The sequence below is a fragment of the Sciurus vulgaris genome, assembly GCF_902686455.1.
Source record: "Sciurus vulgaris genome assembly, chromosome: 5".
Taxonomy (NCBI): domain Eukaryota; kingdom Metazoa; phylum Chordata; class Mammalia; order Rodentia; family Sciuridae; genus Sciurus; species Sciurus vulgaris.
In genome coordinates this window covers 169,542,884-169,562,666 of record NC_136465.1, presented here as the reverse complement: position 1 = coordinate 169,562,666, position 19,783 = coordinate 169,542,884, and the positions used below count along the sequence as shown (strand labels likewise).

Sequence of the window (19,783 nt, the reverse complement as noted above, 5' to 3'; positions counted from 1 at the left end):
AGGAATAGGTCAGTGAATCTTCTCCGCTCAGGTACAACATTTAGGCATCCTATTAACCCTCACCTCCCCAGAGAGTCTCCAGGCTTTAAAGGACAGTCCCCTCCTTTCCACTAAGAGGGGCAGGCTGTCCCTCTTAGGCCTTTTTGACTATTTTCACATCTGGGTACTGAAATTCTCCCTCCCAGTTAAACTCTATGAGGCCTCCAAGGGGAACCTTTCAGGTCCTCCTCCATCTCCTCGTTCTCTACCATGTCCACTCTCCAGGATTCCCTTCTCAAATCCTCGACTCTCTGTGTACCAAACCCCGACAAGCCTTTTTTCCTGTCACCCCACTCAACACAGACAAGCCTTGGGAGTTCCTTCTCCCCTCCTGAGGGGAGAAGATGGAGAAGTCGGTATCCCCAGGAGGCCTGGGTGTTAAGGAGGGCCACAGCGTGACCTGTGGAACGTCCTAGTGAAGGCTGCAGAGCAGGAGGTCACCTACATACAGTGTGAGGTGGCGAGGGGATACATGTAGGGTGGCCAGGTGGTATTGGAGGGCCTGGCCAAAACAGTGGGGGCTGTCTCAGAAGTCCTGCGGGAGAATGGTCCAGGTGAGCTGCTGCATGGTCGGTGTCTGGGTTGTCCAGGTAAAGGCAGACCGTCGGCAAGAGGCAGGGTGGAGGGGATGGGGAAGAAGGCCTCCTTCAGGCCCAGTGCTGACAGCCATGCCTGGGAGGCTGGATACAGGGTATAAGGTGTAGTGCTGGGCAGCACAGGGTGTGTGGGACAACTGCCCTGTTGGTCTTCCTGAGGTCCTGGGCTAGCGGGATTGGCCATGGAAATTCTTTACCCTGAGGATGGGGGAGCTGTGGCCTGTAACAACTGGAGATGGTGGGCTTCAAACCTCTGAGGGTCAAGGGGTCAGAGGCTGTTGGGGGAGGGTTACATAATGGGTGGGGCCTCAGCTGGATAGGAACTGAGGGATGGTGTCTCACTATTTTAGGTTGAGAAGCATCCCAGACTGTGAGGTTAATCCCAGGAAGTGAAGGACAACTGGGAGGTTAGGGGTGAGTAGGGACCGGGTCCAGGCCAGAACATATTAAAAAGATGGTGGGGACCTTAAAGGGGAACGAGGAGGGAGGTTTTAATCTGTGGAGAGCTCTCAACCTGCAATGGGGACAGGGCAGCTTGGCACACCATGAAGGAATGGGCCAGTGCAAAAGGGGGAGTCTGCGGTGGGTACGTGGGGGGCCCCAAGACCCACAAGTGGGGAACTGGATTTGAAAGTGTGTCCATGCCATTGAGTCAGGCAGAAGGCTTGCCCCAGTGTTGACCCCATGAGACAGTGTGGTGTCCATCATCGCTGTGAGCTGGGGCTCCTGGGATGTGCCACCTGAGGGGGCAGGGCAGTGGAGTCTGGGCCCCGCATTCCAGCAACTTGGTGAATGGGACCTGGGAATTAGGCAGCTGTACTGGGGTAGGGGTGTCCTTCCCTGGGGACAGTCCATCTGCCAGTGTCCCCATTGTCCACCACTGGGGCAGGGTTTGCAGGGGGTCTCGAGTTAGGGTGGGCTTTTGCCCAGTGTCCAGTTTGCCCACATCAGAAGCAGGGCCCAGGAGGTATACTGGTCTGGTGGGGCCATGCGCCATGGGCACACTGGAGGTTGGGTGGGGCCATGAGCTGCAGGGGCTTTCCTTGGGCTCTCCATGGCAGAGGCCAGGAGCTGATATTTTGTTTTAAGATGTTTGTCTCTCTCCTTTTTGGCCTCATCTTTCCCATTGTTGAAAACTTTGAATGTAGCATCTGAAAGCTATTGCTGAGGTGTCTCAGGGCCCTTTTCTAACTAAGTTTTTCTATGAATATCAGGTGCAGACCTGCTAATAAAGTTAAAGTGGAGAAAGAGGCCACCAGGACCATCCAGGTAAATTCGATGTACCTAGGTTGGTAAATTTGGCAATAGCCTCAGTAAGCTGGGCCAAAAAGAGGGCAGGGTTTTCATCAGGTCCCTGGGTAATTTCCTTTACCTTGTCCCAACTAACCTGGGCATGAGAATTTTGCCATGCCTTCAAGGAGACAGGTCTAGTGACTCCGGCATCTAGAGGCTGATATGTCCAATAAGGTTCAGCTGTGGGGATGGGAACCTCTGCTGTGGGGTGGATCTGAGGGTTTTGGACATGCAGGACACCCACATGGTCCCTGGCCACTTGCCAAATGCAGGCATGTTCATCAGTGGTCAGAGTGGATGTTAATATATAGTATGTTTGCCCAAGTAGGGTGGTAGGCCTGAGGCAGGTGGGTGACTCCTTCCTATATTCAACAGGGTTTTCAGAAAATGATCCCAGTCTGTCCTCTATTTGGAACATATCTGTCATGGAGAAGGGAACACGGACCCACACCATACCTTCAGCCCCTGTCACCTCCCAGGGAGGAAACATGTTTTTCTGGGAGTGTTTCAGACCATGCGTGGGGAGGAGATGGCAGGGGAGAGGGGGAACATGTACGTGGGGTCTGAGGAGGGGGCACTGGTGGGGAAGCAGTGGGGCTCTGGAGTGAGAAGTCAGATGGGGGAACAGTGGGACTTGATGGGCCTTGGGGAGAGGGTCCAATGTGGGGGCTGTGGGACCCCTGGATCTGTAAGGAGGGGATTCATCTGCTATTTCTGGGGCTTTCAATGAGGAAGAAAGTTGTGAGTCTGCAAGGATTAACTGGAAAGCAGGACTAAGTTTGTATAATGAGGGTTTGAGTGAAGGACAAGGAGTTTTGGAGGGAGGGAACATCAGACCACCTGCCATCTTGTAATAGGTAATTTTTTAAATTTTGGAGAATTTCTTGATCAAAGGTCCCATACTTGGGCCATTAGTGCAGATTATCTAATTTATAATGTGGCCAAATTTGAGTGCTGAGCCTAATGAGGTGTTTGGTTGTGAGGTCAGTTTGGGAGTAAAGGATCTTAAAGTTACTAGTGAGACAACATAAAGGGGAATCTCATGGAATTGACTGAGTGACTCCCATTGGAGAGGTTTGAGCAGGGTGTCAGTTCAAGGGCAGAGTGTCCCCTGAACTCTTTCCAACACCAAACTAGATGGTGCTACCAGAGAATGAGAGAATGTCTTCACCCCAATCTCAATGGTGGGGGGCCCCCCAGGGTCCTGACAGGCCAAAAGGTGGGGTCTTGGGGCAGGATCCCTATCTTCTAGAGGCTGCGGAGGGGGTCTTACCTCTTTGGAGAATTTAAAGGCTGGTGTTGGAGGCAGGAACAAAATGGCAGAGGTCTCTGATATGGAGGTCTGCAGGGTGTTGTGAGGGGGAGGGGCTGGGGAGAGGATGGGAGGGGTGAGGGAAGGAGGTGGAGGGGAACAGACACAGCTGTGTGAGCAGTGGTTGGGGGTGCCCCGACCTCAGAAAACCACGGGGGTGCTGGACACTCAGTGGTCACCTCCCAGGTCTCATCAGTCTTTTAAAGTGACTGTTCATTGTAACTTTGTAAATTAATCAGATGTCTCTAACAGATACATTCATGATTAATCCTGTATCAGACAAGTGTACTGACAGCATTAGCCATCTCTTCCTGTTGAAGAAAAATCCTAGAAACCATAAGTATGTGGCATTTAGACAGTCTGTAGACCTCAACATTTTATTGGTAGTTTGACCATCTTGAAAAACTTATGAATTAGTAACTTTAAAGACCCCTTTACTCTCATTTGTTTAACCAATGTAAAATGAACCTTTTAAATCATGTGAATTAAAGGTATTTTGATCCATATTTTTTAGATTTTTAATTTACAAGTGCTCATTTATCTATATGCCAATTTTGAGACACAGGCACCTGTGGACAGGACAATACACTGGTGTACACACAGGTCAGACAGAAAGGAAACAGATCTTGTAACTGTTTGAGGGCAGATCTCCACTATAATGCTACAGATGTTTATTAAAGCCTCCCTTAAGGTTGAGAGTTAATCCTTGAAAAATTTGTCCTCTGAGCAAAAACATCGTGAAAATGTTTATGAAATAAGACGGATCGGAAAATATATATTAATTTAGGCATGCAGAATCAAATGTGATCAAATGAGGCAAAAAATATAAAATTTAAAAAAAACAAGGGTCCTAGAAGAAAAAAGAATAACATGGCTGTAATTTAAATAAACTATGATTACTTTTGAGGATGAGTCTTCCCTCTGGACAAAATTAAAAAGAGAGCAGAAATATGGTCACCAGGGCTGAGAAAACTCTTTCTTTGGCTAGGGGAGCTCCCCGCCCTGGGCCCGTTAGAGGTCTGCAGTTTCTATCTTTCTTTCCATGACTCTGACTGGGGCTTCACTCAGAACAGAGGATACTAATTAGCTTCCTGGTAACTATTTTAATTAAAGAAGGTCAGCTGCCAGTCAGTTGTGCCCCTAAAATTTCTTCAGAAGAGAAATATGTGCCTGCTGCTGTGAACTGAGAGGGGATGATGTGGGGAAAGCAGTCTGGGTTTCTGTTTTAAGAATGCCTTGGGTCCGTCGAGGGGTCTGTGGCAAAGTCGTCTGAGGGGTGGGTGTGGGGGTGCTCCTGAGAGAAGCAAGGAACATGAGTCCTGGGATGAGACTGACGCAGATAAACTGCCAGGGTCACCAGGAACATGGCTCAGACTCAGGATGTGAGACTTTCATGCAGAATCGGGGTGGCCCCGGCCAGCTGCCTTCAGTTGTCATGACCCCTCCTCTGTCCCCCCCACCGAATTTCTCCCACAGAAAAGAAACTGAAGCAAGTCGGCTGACATTCTCAACACCTGGGTGAAGGGGATCCAGTCACCTCTTTTGATGCAAGAGGGTAGATGACGTTGTGGTCCCCGGTTTCGCACCCCTGGGGTGCGACCCATCCAAAGGTGGACTCTTATGTGGGTGATGGAGACCTCAGAGCAGCCTGAGCCACCGCTATGGGCAGCCAGGGGTGTTGGGGGAGAGTGGGCAGAGGGGACAGCGGACCTAATGGCAGATGTGCTCTCCCAAACACATGACCTTAATGTTGGGCAGCTGGGGAGCAGAAAGTGGCCTCCCATCCTGAGGTCTCATGGAGCAAGAGAAAAGCTGGAGGTTCGCTGGAAGGAATCCCAAAACATCTCCTTCTGGGTCAGGAAACCAAGTGAAAGCAGATGGCAGGAACACAAGACAGAAAGGAAAATGGAGGGGACCCCGTGGACCAGCCACTTTTTATTTGGCCCAGGAGAGGCACGCATTTGGGGGCAAAATGGCCACAGGCCACCAGGAGGGTCTGGTTTATACACAGCCATGGCAGAGCCAGGCCACGGGAGGAGCTGGTGACTTTGACAGGCAGGGGCAGGGCTGGGTCATGGGAACAGGAAGGTAAGTTCCTTGTGGTCCCTTTGCCCAAATCCTTCAGCAAGAGCAGGACTGTCTCTGAGGACCACGTGGCTTTTTAAGAACTAAAGGGCGGAGGGTGTGCTTGAGTCTAGAGGCGGGAAACCGGCTGTGGCCGCATGTGGGGCATTTTCCTGCCTGTCTGCACTGCCCTCTCCGCAGGGCTGGGCCGTCCTCCCGAGAGGAGTGTCCAGCAGCTGTGACCGTTTGCACTTCGTAAAGGGCAGGGGATATAGGGAAAGGGCCCAGGTGCTGCACTGGGGACAGGGGAGGCCAGGCCTCTGAGCTGCTGGGAGGGTGGAGGAGGCGCGGGGACCTGCCCAGTGGCCACCTGCGCCCCGGGAAGGGCCTCCTCTCCCGTGCCCTGTCTGCATCCCTCCAGCAGCTGGGGGCCCAGGATGTGCAGAGAGACGCCCCCTTTCCTAGAGGAGCCTTGAGGGCGATGGTGACCAGCCCCTGACGCCACCTGCCAAGGAGAGCTCACGCCTCCCCCTGCAGGTTCCAGAGAAAAGAAGCGGCCTGTAGGACACGTGCACCTGCCAGACAGGTGCCTTGGGACATCTTCCAGGCAACCGAAAGGAACCGATCATCGCCACCCAGCCCGGCCTGGCACCTCCCTTAAGAAAGGATCCAGATCTCTCCAGGGGAATCCTGAGATCCCCGAGTGTCCCTCTGCCCTGCCGCTTCTCCGCCTGACCCCTGCCCAACTGGATAGCAGTCCCCTTAGCAGGTGCTGAGTGCCTGTCTCCCCCAGCCAATCAGGACAGCGATAGCCTTGGGGGTGGGGCGGGGGCGACAGTGCTAGACCCTTGGGATTACCTGGGCTGCCCGGGCGTAGGCATTGATCAAAACCCCGCAAATGTAAGCCTCAGGTGTGTGCGTTCCGCTGGATGTGAATTTTACATCCGAAGAGAAAATGCGAACAACTCTCACACCTGGCTTTGCAGTCGTGGGTCACTCAACAACAGGCACCTTCAGAAAAACGCTACGCATTGGCTTGTCCTTGTGAGTGACGTTCACAAATCTGGGTGGGGTCGCCTGCACCCTGGGCTGGTGGCAGAGCCCGAGCCCACCAGCTACTGGAGACGGAGCGGCTGTTGGGCAATGGTAGGAATTTGTGTATCTAAGCGCATGCAGACGGAAAAGGAACAGAAAAATGCTTCAGGCCAGACCGTTCCGCTCCATTAGAATCTACCCTGGTATCTTGCCCACAGTGTTGCCCCAAATGTCCTTATATGGTGCATGATTGTACTTGAAATGTCACAGAAATAAGGAGGACAAACAGAGACACGTTAAAGCCAGCCAGTAAACGCCAAAGGTAGAATGGAGATGGCCAGGCGTGACGCTCCTGGGGTGAACGTAACAGAACATTGGGCAAAATGTGTCCTGTCCCCCGACCGACAGCTGGTGCCCTCCCCTGCTCACACCCCCCACGCCACGCCTCCCCTGGGAGATGCCCACAGGGCAGTTGCTCCCAGGGGCTGGAACTGGGCCCCTGTCTAATTCTGTGGCTGCATTTTAACGCTTCTCTCCTCCTCTTTTTCCATGACAGAAACCCCTGTGTACACCAGGAAGCACAGAAATCACAATTTCTCTGTACCCGACACATGTGCAATTATGAAGTGCTTATTGCATACCAGGCACCTCACTAAGTGCTGTACACATACTGTTTTAATCCTCACATGACATTGACATTATTTAAACATTTAAATTTTATTAAATCCTCACATCACATGGCATTATTTAAACATTTCTCATTTTACAGAGGAAAGAAGTGAAGTCCTTAGAAAGTTAGGGCACTCTTCCTGGATCCCAGAAGTAGCGCATGCGCTGGGGCTGGGGCTCAGTGGCAGGGCACTCGCCCACCCAGCACCCCCCCCCCCCCCCCAGGAGAGCCCTCAGGTCCGGGTCCCCTTCTCCAACCCGGCACTGGCCACACCCCCGCCGCCCTTGGGGGTGTGGTGCCCCGGCCTGCACATCCGGGCCTCCTGCATCAGGGCCAGGTGTACTCACCTTGCTGCCCCGACACCACCCCACAGAGCTGACACTACCTGCCAGGTCAGTCCAGCACTGTGCCTATCCGAGCCCCCAGACCCCACTGGCACACGAGGTCCTCCGGTGGCTCTCGTCCGCCCTGCCCCTCCCCCCACGCACCCCTGGGTTTTGCACACGGCGTTCGGCCCGGGCACCTCCAGCTGCTCCCCCACTTGCACACGCAGCCACTGTCCCTGCGCCCATCCCTTGTCCACACCGGCCTTGAGCCACACCGGGGCTGGTCCTTATTGCTCCCACACCTGGGAAGTCAGCCCGCGCCTTCTCAGCGGCGCGCTGAGCCCGCAGGTGGCTGAACCTGCCTGCGGAGGCGGGGCGTTTCTCCTTGTGGCCACTAGATGGCAGCAGGGCCCCCATTGTCAGCTGCCGGGAGGCTGCCAAGGTCCTTCTTTGCCTTCCCTCCAGGAAGGGAGACCCTGGCTGGACCATACAATCAAACAAACGTTCCAAGAGCTTATTGGCTGCTCTCAGGGGGACGAGAGGCAAAAGGTCTGAAAAGCAGACCACTTCCGACTCCAGCAGACTGCCTGCGCTCCAATCTTGGGCTTGACATTTCCTGGCTGTGAATTTTGAGCAAGGTTCTTAACCTCTCTGTGCCTCAGTTTTCTCATGTGTAAAGTGGGACTTATACGTGTCCACGGTGGGGAGGCTCAGGGCCCTGGCATGCCTAGAGTGCCCAGTGGGTGTTTGTGGCTTTTACACCCCTGCCCCCTGAGGGGCTGGCAGGGCAGAAATGGCAGAGATGAGCAAGCTGTGCCCGTGTTGAGGCCAGAGGGGGAAGAAGGTCACAGGCTGGAAGCAGGATTCCTGCAGAGGTGCTGCCCCCATGACGGGGACCTGGAAGGAAGGGGGCAGGAGGAGCCACGTAGTCCCCAGGGGGGCGTCCCAGGCCACACCTGTTCACCAGGCCCAGGGTCCCGGGCGCCCGCCCTCCTCCCAGAAGCCCCCGCCAGCCTGCAAGGAGGGCGGGCCTGGCCTCGCCATTGTATTTTTAGTTCCTCTGCCTCTTGCCTCGCGGCTGCTACAAGACACCTCTCCCCACCCCAGCCCTGGCCGCCTCACTGGAGCTCACGGGGACAACTGGGGAGAAGGGACTGGTCAGCATGGGCCCTGGAGCAGAGCAGAGCCGGGTGGGCTCCCGCGGGTCGGGCGCAGGCCAGGGCTCTGGGCAGCACCTGCCAGCTCTGGGTCCAGCCCTACGCTGAGTGCGGGCCTGGCGCTGGCCCAGGAGGGTGCCTCTGCCAGGAGGTGGGTGTGGGGCGCTGCGGGCTGGTGTGGGGGTAGGCGCCCCGACCAGCCTGGCAGGAGGGCGGGCTGGCGCCAGGAGGAGGCTGGGAGGCGGCCCAGACCCAGTCCCCTGGCTTGGAGGAGGCACCGTGTTGTTTCTCTTCCCTCGTCTTCGGTCTCCCTTGGTGGAGTTGCCAGAGGGACTTGGTGGCCTCCTAGAGGCTAGAAAACTCAGAGGCCAGCGCGACTGGACTTTCAGCCCTCGGAGAGAGAGGGGCCTGGGCTCACGCCTGCACAGGGGCTGGAGGGCCCTTGCTGGAGGGTTCTCTGTGTGCGGGACCAGAGACCAGAGGCGAAGCCAGAGACCAAAGGCCTGCTCCAGAGTGCCAGGACCTTTCCCTTAGCTTAAACAGCGACCCTTAGAATGTCCACCTCCTTCAAAGGCTCGCCCACAGCCCAGCTGAGGGGCGCCTGCTGCGCGGTGGCAGCCATGACTTGTCTCGCCTGAGTTGGTTCTCCAAGTCTGGGGATGGTCAGTCTGGACAAGAGGCGGCTCAGATGGGCCTGCAGCTTCCTGGTGTGGGACTCAGCTGGTCCTCTGCAGCGCCAAGGGGCCAGCAGAGCCCAGCAAGCGCGCGGGGGTGCAGAAAGCTATATTTTGACTCAATAGAAAAAAGAAGTTTTAAAGCTTAGGTAGCGAGCCTGCCGTCCCCAGGAGGATTCAAGAGGCTGCCAGGTGATCTGTGGGGAGAACAAGAAGGCTCCGGAATTTGAAGGCCTGAGGTTGAGTCTCCTGCTCTCAGATTTGGGGGCTCCGTGCATCCTGGAAGCTGAAGAGAGAAGCCCTGAGCGGGCCGCCCCAGCCAGGCCATCGAGCCCCGGCAGAGCCGGCCACGCGGGTAGCCACGGCAACCTCTGCCGCCGCCTGCACTGGCTGCGCCTCCCGCCACTTAACTCAGAAGGTCTCACCAACTTCAAAGCCGGAACCTCGAGCAGCCAGCTAACGGGCAGGCTGCCGGCTGGCGACGGCTTCACCTTGAACACGTTGGCATCGCTAACGCGCTGATGGGGTTTTAAACGCAGGCCGTCCCCGGACAGCTGGCAGGCTGGGGATGGGAGACGCGCAGGGGCTCCGGATGATCGGCCCGGGCAGCCCACCCCGCGGGCTGTCCTGCGACTCTCGGGGGGCACAGGCAGGAGGGCAATGCCCTGCGCTCTGGAGCCAAGGATGCCAATCAGACCCCAGCATGCCGGGCAGGTGGCCCCGCTGGCCTCAGCTGCTTGCCACAGCCTCCTTCTTTCTGGCCTCCCCTCCCACCCATGGCCTCACTCACCCTCCAGTTAGAAGTAGGGGCTGCAGCTGCTGAGGGTCTGACCTGTACGGACTCTGAGACGGGCCTCCCTCAAGGCCAGTGAACGGAAGGATGGAGGAGGCCCCGGGTCCCCGGGGTCCCTGCCCCTCCCTCTCCTGCGTGGCTTGGCCCTTTTGGTCATCAGGAATCTGCAGATGCAGTAAATAGGCTCCAGAGGCCACACCAGGGTCACCCAAGGAGCAGCAGCTTGTGGTCACTCAGCCCTAACTGACAGGTCTCCCAGGGATCAGGGCAGGACGTCCGAGGCCCGAGGTGGACAGGCCTCAGCAGTTTCCCGGGCCAGGCAAGCGCGCAACCTCTGAGCGACCTCCTGGAACCCTGCTCCGTTTCGAGAGGGTCTCTGCCTGGCAGAGCTAACAAGCCACGGGTCCCGCCTTGGCCTGGGTCAGGGCCCACCCCCCGCCCACCAGCCGTGACTGGCGGCAGCTTCGGGGGAGAATCCTGCGGTCCCAGAACAGCCGCCACACTGCGCCTCCGTGGGGCCCAGCGGGCAGTGGTCCTCAGAAGAGTCACGGGGTGGCACTCGCTGCTGATGCGTGCAGTGCCCAGCCTGGACAGCTGGACAGGGCCTGCCCTCTGAACCACCACTGGCGCCCTGGGAAGAAGAGCAGGTGGGCCCTGCCAGGGAGGCGCCCTGCACACCACAGGTCCTGTGCGGAGGCAGCAGAGCGTCGGGGAGACCGTGGCCACAGCGCTGGAGGACCTGACGTGTTTTCTTCCCCTTGTGTGTCCCCGAGGGCCTCGTGGGATGCCTGCAGACGAGGGTGTGCTTTATTTCATCCTGTTATGTCCTCTGCAGGTCCTGGCCGTGGTGGGTGGAGAGGACTGACAGACGAATGATGGACAGATGGCCGGAGAGATGAGAGATCTGAACCAGTGGGCCGTGGGTGGCGGGGCGGGTGGGGTGATGCCTGGACGAACCCTGCGCCCTGCCCCCCATGCTGGCTCTCCTGCGGGGCCGCCCACCACCGTTCCCCCAGGAACGTGGTCCAGCTGGGGTCACGTGGCACCCACGGGGGTCACAAGGCCAGAGTGGCCCCAGGGGTGAAGCCGAGCCCCGTCCCCAAGGCCAGGCAGCGGCTGGGGTGTGGACAGGGCGCACAGGATGAGGCCAGCCCCCCTCTGAGGGGACAAGGCCAGGGTCTGCCCCATGGGGCTCCTGGGGTCAGTGGGTGCCAGAGGCGAGGGCCTGGCTCCGCTGTGGCAGGAGTGGCTGGCGCAGGGGCAGCGGGTGGGCAGAGCCACCAGACTGGAGCCCAGGGCCAGGGCCTGCCTGCCCCACGGGCCGTGGGCTCCTTCCCAGCACCCCAGGCAGGCGAGGGTCATCCGAAAAGTGGGCAGGAAGTGGGCAGAGCAGGCTGCAGGGCCAGGACTGTCCCAGGCCAGTGGTGCCCGCTGCCCAGCCGCGGAACAGGAGCCAGCCGGCGGTGGGAGCGTCGGGTTTCACGCCACCGCAGAGGCTGGGCTGTGCCCTTTCTGCTGGCCTGGGAGGCCCGGCGGTGCCCAGCGCCTCCAGCTCTCTCCACGCCCCCACCCCCCCGTGGCCCGAGTTGTCCTGGTCCTCACAATGGCACCTGCCCCAAAATAGCTTCCCATGTGAGGCCGAGAAAGGCAGAGATTAGGCCCCTGGAGGGCGGGGCGGGGGCGCCGGTGACCCTGCGGGCAGGGGTATAAAAGCCCATCGGGCCGGGCAGCCCCAACCCAGCCCAGCCGGAGCACCCAGCATCAGCACCTGCTCCTTCTGTCCTCAGAGGCCATGGGGCTCAGCGACGGAGAATGGCAGCTGGTGCTGAACATCTGGGGCAAGGTGGAGGCCGACCTCGCCGGCCACGGGCAGGAAGTGCTCATCAGGTAACGGGCAGGGGCCCCGGCCACCCGCACCCAGAAGCCCAGGCCCGGTGCCAAGCTGGCCAGGCCAGCTGGCTGCAGAGATGAGGCCGGTCCCACTGCCTCTCCGTTCTCCCTGCTCCTAAGCGTCAGGGACCTGACTCGGGGAAGGAGAAGACCCCTCCCGGCCGATGTCAGCAGCTGGGGGAGGCTTGAGGACCAAACCCCAGTAGCCTAAGCCCATCAGGAGGAATCTTAGAATGACACACGGAGTTAGCAAAGGCCCTACGAGAGCTTGTCCCACCATCTCACTTACTAGATGAGGCCTAAATGGGTCCCCAGAGCCACAAGCCTGTTAAAGTCCACGAAATGTCAAAGCTAAGGCGTGACTTTCAAGGTGAGACAGGTCGGGATCCAGACGTGGCTCTGTCATTGAGCAGCTGTGTGACCCTCGGAAAGATGCTCAACCTCTCTGAGCCTTGAATTTCTCTCCTGTTCAATGGGGGGAAATCCTAATCCCTAAATCACAGAGCAGAAGTGAGAGATAATAAGATGATGGACACAGGGGCCTGACATGCTTTCGGACAGGCCGTGAGTTCTAGAAATGCTATTAGATGCTAGAGACGAGTCCCAGATTAGGACTTTTCAAAGCGCCGTGAGTGACCTGTGATGTAGGACAGGTCTCCAATTTGAGGGCTGGGGTAATGTGGTCTCCAAGGACATCCTGCCTTCTGCAAGAAGCTCCCCCAGATCCCGAGTTTGGCACAGGGTGGCCTGTGGCTTGTCTCCCCTGACCTTCCGCCCCAGGGGTGCACCCAGTCCCCTCCCCCATGTCCCGGGTCAGCCTGATGGATGCAGACCAACTTTTCCTCCTCCGGCAGGAAGTTTTGATTGGCACATGATTTCTCCTCTGTGGGGGGGAGGAAGCCCTCCCCCGAGTGACCTCTGGCCTCCCTGGGACTTGCCCCCCTACCTGCTGCAAGCAGGGCGATCTGAAGTTGGGGCTGGGGTCGGGCTGGCAGCCTTGAGGAAGGAAGCCAGGTTTCTGCTGGCTGGCTGGCACCTGAGCAACTCCCCTCTGTCTCTGTCCCTGTCACTGGCAGCAGGCTGCTGGGGCTGCAACAGGCCCCTCCTGATTGGGCGAAATGCCCCCCCAACCTCTCATCAACCCCCAAGCCGCTGTTCCTGTGTGACCTTGGAAAAGTCACTGGCCCTCTCTGGGTTCTGTTTCCCCATTGGTTGAGCAAAGGGATGGTCTTCTGTCCCACTCTCAGGACGCAGGATCCTCCTGGCCTCCGGTAGGAGCCACGGGGGAGAGCAGGGGTCTTTCCAAGGTGATCAGGGGCCTCTGGTCCCTGCAGGGCCTTGGACATCTTAAAGGAGACTCAGCGTGTCGTGTGATCTGGAGACACTTCTTCCCTTCCCAGGGCGGATTAGAGAGGCCTGCCAGGGGCCGGCGGCCAGGGGCCAGCGGCTGGCAGCCAGGGGCAAGACACATGCCCAGGCTGGGCCCCTGGAGGGCCCCCGAGGGCATGGCGCCCTGTCTTGTCCCAGCTGCAGGTCTCCCGGGGCCTGGCCCCCGCCCTCCTCTCAGGCCGGGGTGAGGCGGCGGCCTCCTGGGACGGGCCGGCGGGGAGCCGGCCTGGGGCTTCTGCTGCAGGTGCCCGGCCCTGCTTCCCGACCTCGGTGAGGTCACTCCGCTGCCTGTGAACACGAGAGGTGACTGCCCGCGAGTCTGGTGGCCAGACGGGACCCCGAGCTGCAGGCCGTCCGCCCTGGAGTTCTAGAAGCCGGGCTGCACCCGGAGCTCGGCCGGGGCTCCGTCTGCCCAGGGCCTCCGGCTCCGGAGGTTCGCCTTCTGGTCGGGGTGGAGGATGGTGGAGTTTGAAAGCCGTTCCGGTGGCCACAGCTCGAGCGTGACGGGGAGGAACAGCCCGAGCCCGAGCCGGCCAGCCAGCCGCGGGCAGAACCCGGAACTCCTGGCGAAGACGCCGGAGCGTAACCAGGGGACGGCGGCGCCGGGAGGAGGGCTCGCGGCTCTGCGGTGCCCACCGAGTCCGGCCTGGGTGCTTCGCTGTGTTTAGGCCGGGCAGAGAGCCTCCGAGGCCAACGTGTCATCACCGCATGTCACAGAGAGGTTAAGTCACCTGCCCAAAGTCACACAGCCAGTGAGCGGGGGCTGGGATTCCAGTTCAGGACACTCGGATTCAGCCTCCCGGCTCTCGAGGACTTTGGTCCCGTCCTGTGGTCGCGCCAAGCTGGAGACGGGCTCCTCGCCGCTGTCTGGGTCTCCTGGTCCTGGGGAGCAGGAAGGGTCTCCACCTCCGCAGCCAGGGCTAATCTGCGGATGGACGAACGCAGGACAGCGTGGGCCGCGAAGAAGGTGCCCCCCTTGTCCATCATTTTGAGGCACTGCCATCGGGTGGACCCGCTGCAGGACTCAGGGCCAACAGAGCCAGCAGCCACAGGCGCAAGGATGGTTCAGCAGGCGCTAGCTCTGTCCTCCTGCGCCGTGAAGTATTACAGGGTCGCCCACCTCTCTGTGCTGTGAGTGGAGGGTGAGGCACCGGAAAGACTTTTGGAGGCTGAAAAATCATCTAGACCGACTCTTCTGGCAGGACCCAGAGAGGCTGAGTGACTTCTTCAGTGCCACACAGCACATTCGATACAGAGCCAGGCCAGAACTTGGCTTCCGTGATTCTTTCCCCTAGACATTGGGGGGCTCTCCTAACACCCAAGATCCCTGCTGCCTCGCATGCCCAGTCCTCCGCCAGCTTCTGCCCCGGCAGTCTCCTTCCGGTGTCCTGACCTTGAGCCCTCTCTGAGGGTGCCAAGTCCTGCGTCTGTCATCAGGAATCCAAGGATCATTGTCACCAGATAATAATAGTGGGTAGTCGGGGACCCTTGAAGAAAGGTGCCAGAGACGGGCTGTCAATGACGCACACGGCTTTGGACAGGGTCCCGGGTGACGTGGGGATGTTGTCCTGGCTGTGGACAGACTGGCACACGGGGGTGCTGGCTCGCTCGCTGCAGTTTGCAGAGGGACGTCTGTGACGTGGACAGAGCCCGGGCTTGGTCCTCCGAGTGTAGAGGAAGCCAGGCTGCGGGTCAGGCCCCAGCCGGCCCCTCAGGCCCCCAGGCCTCCGTTCCCTCACCTGTCAAGCGGATCTGCCCCCCCAGGCTTTTTAATGAGATGCTATTTGTGCCCACTCAGAATGTGCCCTGGGGCGGGGGCAGGAGGGGCCAGCCAGGGTGGAAGGCGGGGCTGGGCTCTGCCTGCTGGCTGGGCACAGGGGGTGACGGACTTTGGTCTCCTCCTCTGTGAGATGGGGCAATAGCACGACCCCCCACACACAGGCGCGGCGGCTGCACGTTCGGAGCCCCAGGGACACGCCTGTCCTTGGCCAGCGCTCTGTGGCTGCCGGCTCCCCTCAGGCCTGCATTCCCGGGCCAGGATGCTCACCCCAAATCAGAAGCCACCACGTCCCACATGCCAGGTCGGGCTGCTGAGGCTGGAATGGGCGCTGGTCCCAGGAGAGGAACTGCAGAGCTGTGCGGGGGTCAAGGTCACCAGCTGTCCGGCCATAGGAGGAGACGGGAGCAGGGTTCGTGCGAAGAGGAGCTGGGGGCATTAGCTGACCACAAGCCAAGGAAGAGGTCATTAGAGAGGCAACTCAGAAAACCAGACCTCGTTCTCAGGTGGGGCAAAGAGAAGCTCAGAGGTCCTCCCGGGGGGACCCTGGGATGGAGTCACCAGGACAGGTGCTTCCCAGGGACCAGTTTGCGGCTCAGGCCGCAAACCAGAGAGTGTGCACAGTGGGGTTACCAGACTGTCACGGAGCCCAGAAACCACAGGAGAGGAACCGCTGGAGGAACAGACCTCTGGGTGGGAGGAAGCTCGGGCAGGGGCTCAGCTTCTGGGGCCGAGCCGTCTGGAGGCAGGGCTGCAGAGAGGCCCCGGGTGCCGAGGACTGCCCTTCGAGTCACCCAGGCCTGGCTGTGACGTCACAGCGCAGGGCCTGCCCCCGCTGTGCAGGCAAAGCCCAGCCACCCAGGGCCTCGGGCACCAGGGCCCCATGTCCACTCCCTGAGGCCCCGGGCAGGTCGGAGGCCAGGCGCAGTGCAGGGTGGCACTGTCCTTCCTGCCCCTCATCCTGACAGTGACAGTGTCCATGGGATATCAGCAACTTCATGATGCTTTAATTAAAAAGAGTTTGGCAGAACCGGGTGGAACCCAGGGCTCGGGCATGTAGGAGGCGCTGCACCACCGAGCCGCACCGCCGCCTCTGAGGACGATGATAACACAGCAACCAGTGCTCAGGACACGTAGGTGCCAGACGCCTTGCAAGCCCTTAGTGGGTAGTATCTCACGTAATCCTCTGAGTAGGGACAGATTCTCCCCTTCCTTGGATGAGGAAGCCGAGGCACAGAGAGGGGCAGTGAATTGCCTGAGGTTGCACAGCTCAGAGGGGCAGCCGGACGGGACTGGAGCCTGGCAGCTGCAGACCCCACTGCACACCCCGTGTCTGACCCCAGCCCTCATGTGTCCACAGGCTCTTTAAGGATCACCCTGAGACCCTGGAGAAGTTCGACAAGTTCAAGAACCTGAAGTCGGAGGAGGAGATGAAGGCCTCGGAGGAGCTGAAGAAGCACGGCAGCACGGTGCTCGGGGCGCTGGGGGGCATCCTGAAGAAGAAGGGGCAGCACGAGGCGGAGATCAAGCCCCTGGCCCAGTCGCACGCCACCAAGCACAAGATCCCCGTCAAGTACCTGGAGGTAGGCGGGGCGCAGGCCAAGGCCGCGAGCGGCTGGGCCCACCACAGCCTGTGCGTCACTGCCCCGCCCTCGGGCACTGCCAGCCACTCCAGCTGGGGGCCCAGCGTCACCTGCCCGCCCACCAGCGGCTCACCACCAGCAAGGGGCCAGTGGATGTGGCTGCCAGGGGGGTCCCCAGAGCTGCCAGCCACCTCACACCCACTGGGTGGATGAGGACACGCAGGTGGCCACGGCAGAGGTGGGACCCGGGCCGGGTCCCCAGATCCCTGCCCTGCCCGGTGCCCTGGAGCCTGATGCGGGCTGGAGGCCGGAGCCCAGCAGCTGGGTGCCCGGCTTGGCAGCGGGCAGCTCACGGTCCCAGCAGCTGCCCAGGTGCAGAGCCGGCAGCCCCTGGGCAGAGCCGCGAGCCACCTCCTGAGGCCGGCCGGGCCCAGGGCCAGGTCCTGCCTCTATGACCAGTGCAGGAGGGGACAGCTGGAGACAGGTGCATGCTGTGATGGCCGGGGCAGCAGGAAGGCTGGCACAGGAGGGAGGAACAGGGAGGCAGCCCCAGTCAGCACCGGCCACGCTGGACACGTGCCGTGGCCACACCACGGAATCCTCTCGAGAGCCGCCCTGGGCGAGGGGTAGGAATTGCATTCCATTTTCATCCTTTCACATAAAAGCGTTCAGAGGCAGGGAGTCCAGGCCTAGTGTGGGGCCACGCAGCCGCCAGGGGCCCCAGCTCACCTTCTGTGCTGCTATCTTCAGCATGTGATATCCATCCTCAAAGTTGCCTCATGGCTCAATATGGCTGCAAGAACTCCAACCCCTTCATCCAAATTCCAAACAGGAAACAGGAGAAAGAGAGAAGACTCCCTCGTAAGGAGTTTAAGGGGATCCAGGGACTCAGCTAATCCTTTTGTATAAGTCTCATTGGTCAGAAGTTAGTTATGGAAGTCAGCAAGGGAAGCTGGGAAATATAATCTGTTAGGACTCCCAATACAGCCAGTGTTCTATTAAAGGAAGACGGGAAGTAAACAGCAGGCAGTTAGCAGTCTCTGCCCGCAGGTGCATTAACTGAGGGCTCAGAGAGGGTAAGCAGCCTCCTCGGGTCCCCAGGCCCATGGGGCAAGTCAGGGGCTCCACCTGCACCCCTGCGCAGTGTCCCTCTGTCCTCGTTCCTGTCACGGCACCTGCCAAGGCTGTGTCATCGTGAATCTCTCCCCAGCGAAGCCCCAGCTGGAGCTGGGACCCCTCAGGGCAGAACCGCCTCTCCACTCCCGTGTCCAGAGCATGAGAGGCTCAGCTGACTGAGGACCATCCTCCCCAGAGAGGGGCCCTGAGGCTGGGAGGACAGCCGAGGGCCAGTCACACGGTGACAGTGGACCAGACCCAGATCTGCCTCTGCCAGCCCCTTGAACGCACAGTCCCTCAACAGGAAGAGGCCCAGCCCCTCACCAGGCTCCTCAGGCCTCAGGGTGCGGGTCCAAGGGAGCCTTTGTGCAGTTGCCCGGTCCCAGGAGAGGCCCCTGCACTGGCGCTGCCAGGGCCACCCGACTGGTGCTCCTCGGCCTGTTCTGCAGGCCAGGTCACACGCGCCGGCCAGCGCCAGGCCGGCATCCGTCCCAAATCCTCCCCGGGCAGGGCTTGCTGCGCGGCACCTGGTTGCCAGACTGTCCTGAATTTGTGAGATTCAAGGTGAACTGGGCCTGTGCCCGAGGCGGGTGGCGCAGACCCTGCTCCTGGGCCCCCGGGAGCCACTGTGTTGGCGCTGGCAGGCTCCCGCCTCCGTGGCCCCACCCCCAGCCCTGCCCCTGGCATTGCGCCCTGGGGCCTGGAGACGCAGAGAAGAGCCCGCTGCGGCCCCGCCTCTGCCCGGCGCTGGCCGCCGCCTGTCCCCACCCCTCCGGTCCCGTCTCAGCTCTGTCCTCCACCTGCCATGGGACCTCAATCTGGCTGCCTCATTGTCTCCTGCCAAATGTCACCGCTTGGTGCCCAGCCAGGGGTGTGTTTGGAGCGGAGTCCTAACCGACGTGGAGGGAGCAGGGGTGCCTCACGTCCAGGGCCTTCTGATCCCCAGCCGCCCTGGACACCCTTCCCGTCTCCTGGTAATGACATGGCACCGACCTTTGCCAAACCCTGAGAGGCTGCTCCCCCTCCCTCCCCTCTCCCCCCTCCCCCCAGGATCTGTGGGGCTAACTCTGTCCTGTGTCCCTGAAATAGGGTCTCTAGGGCTGGGCGTGCAGCCCGGGGCCCATCCCAGCACCGGAAGAGAAAAGATAAAACAGAAGAAAAGGAAGCAAACAGGGTCCCTAAAGCAACGCCCACCAAGGCCCCAGAGCAAAAGCCCAGCACCCCAGTCCAGCCCCCTCGGACTTCACCATGCAATCCTGGGTGAACCGGTGCAGCGAGGTCCCCGCCCTGCGCTGCCCGCCGCCTGCCCGGTGCCCCGGTGCGCACCCGCCAGCCCTGGGGAGCAGAGGCCCCCGTGCCGCCTCCGGCTCCGTGAAGCGGTGGTGGTCGCCCCTGCCCCATGGTGGCCATGACGCTCCTGGCTGTCCCTTACGGCCAGCTCTGGCAGCAGCCTGGACTGAGGCCCCCCGCGCTGACCGGCGCCCTCTCGCCCCTCCCTGCAGTTCATCTCCGAGGCCATCATCCAGGTCCTGAAGGGCAAGCACTCCGGGGACTTCGGCAGCGACGCTCAGGGCGCCATGAGCAAGGCCCTGGAGCTGTTCCGGAACGACATCGCCGCCAAATACAAGGAGCTGGGGTTCCAGGGCTGAGCCGGCCCCGCGCCGCCCGCCTGGGCCCGGGCAGGGTGGGCGCCAACCCCACGTGGCCGTCCAGAGCGTCTCGAGCCGCTTGCTTAGCAGAGGCGGCGCGGGGTGGGCCCAGTGGAGGGTCATCGCCCTGGGCCCGCCGTCGGGGCCCTGCCCACTGCGGCAGAGCCCAGCCAGCTCCCTCTGCCCTCCAGCCGTCCCGACCCTCACCCTGAAACCCCAGAGCCACGCCATTAGCTCCCCTGCCCTGATCACAGCAGGATGTCCCTTTGTGAGCCTCGCCTGTGCCTTGGAGATCCGGGCCACCCTCCGGGTTTTAATAAAACACGTGCAACCTCCTAGTCTCTGCCTGGCCTTGGTCACTCTGGAGTAAGAGAAGCGCCCACTCGGAGCCCAGGAGGAGACCTGCGGAGACCCCGGGAG

The 19,783-nt window shown here is 60.2% G+C and overlaps 1 protein-coding gene across 1 annotated transcript; it reads left to right on the top strand.

The window, feature by feature from the left end:
- Positions 1 to 11,685: 11,685 nt before the first annotated feature.
- Positions 11,686 to 19,425, top strand: MB (myoglobin). Its single transcript, XM_079141685.1, has 3 exons — positions 11,686 to 11,846; positions 16,376 to 16,598; positions 19,217 to 19,425. The coding sequence occupies exons 1-3, from the start codon at positions 11,752 to 11,754 to the stop codon at positions 19,361 to 19,363; spliced, it is 465 nt and encodes a 154-aa protein (XP_078997811.1). The 5' UTR covers positions 11,686 to 11,751; the 3' UTR covers positions 19,364 to 19,425.
- The last annotated feature ends 358 nt before the right edge of the window (positions 19,426 to 19,783 follow it).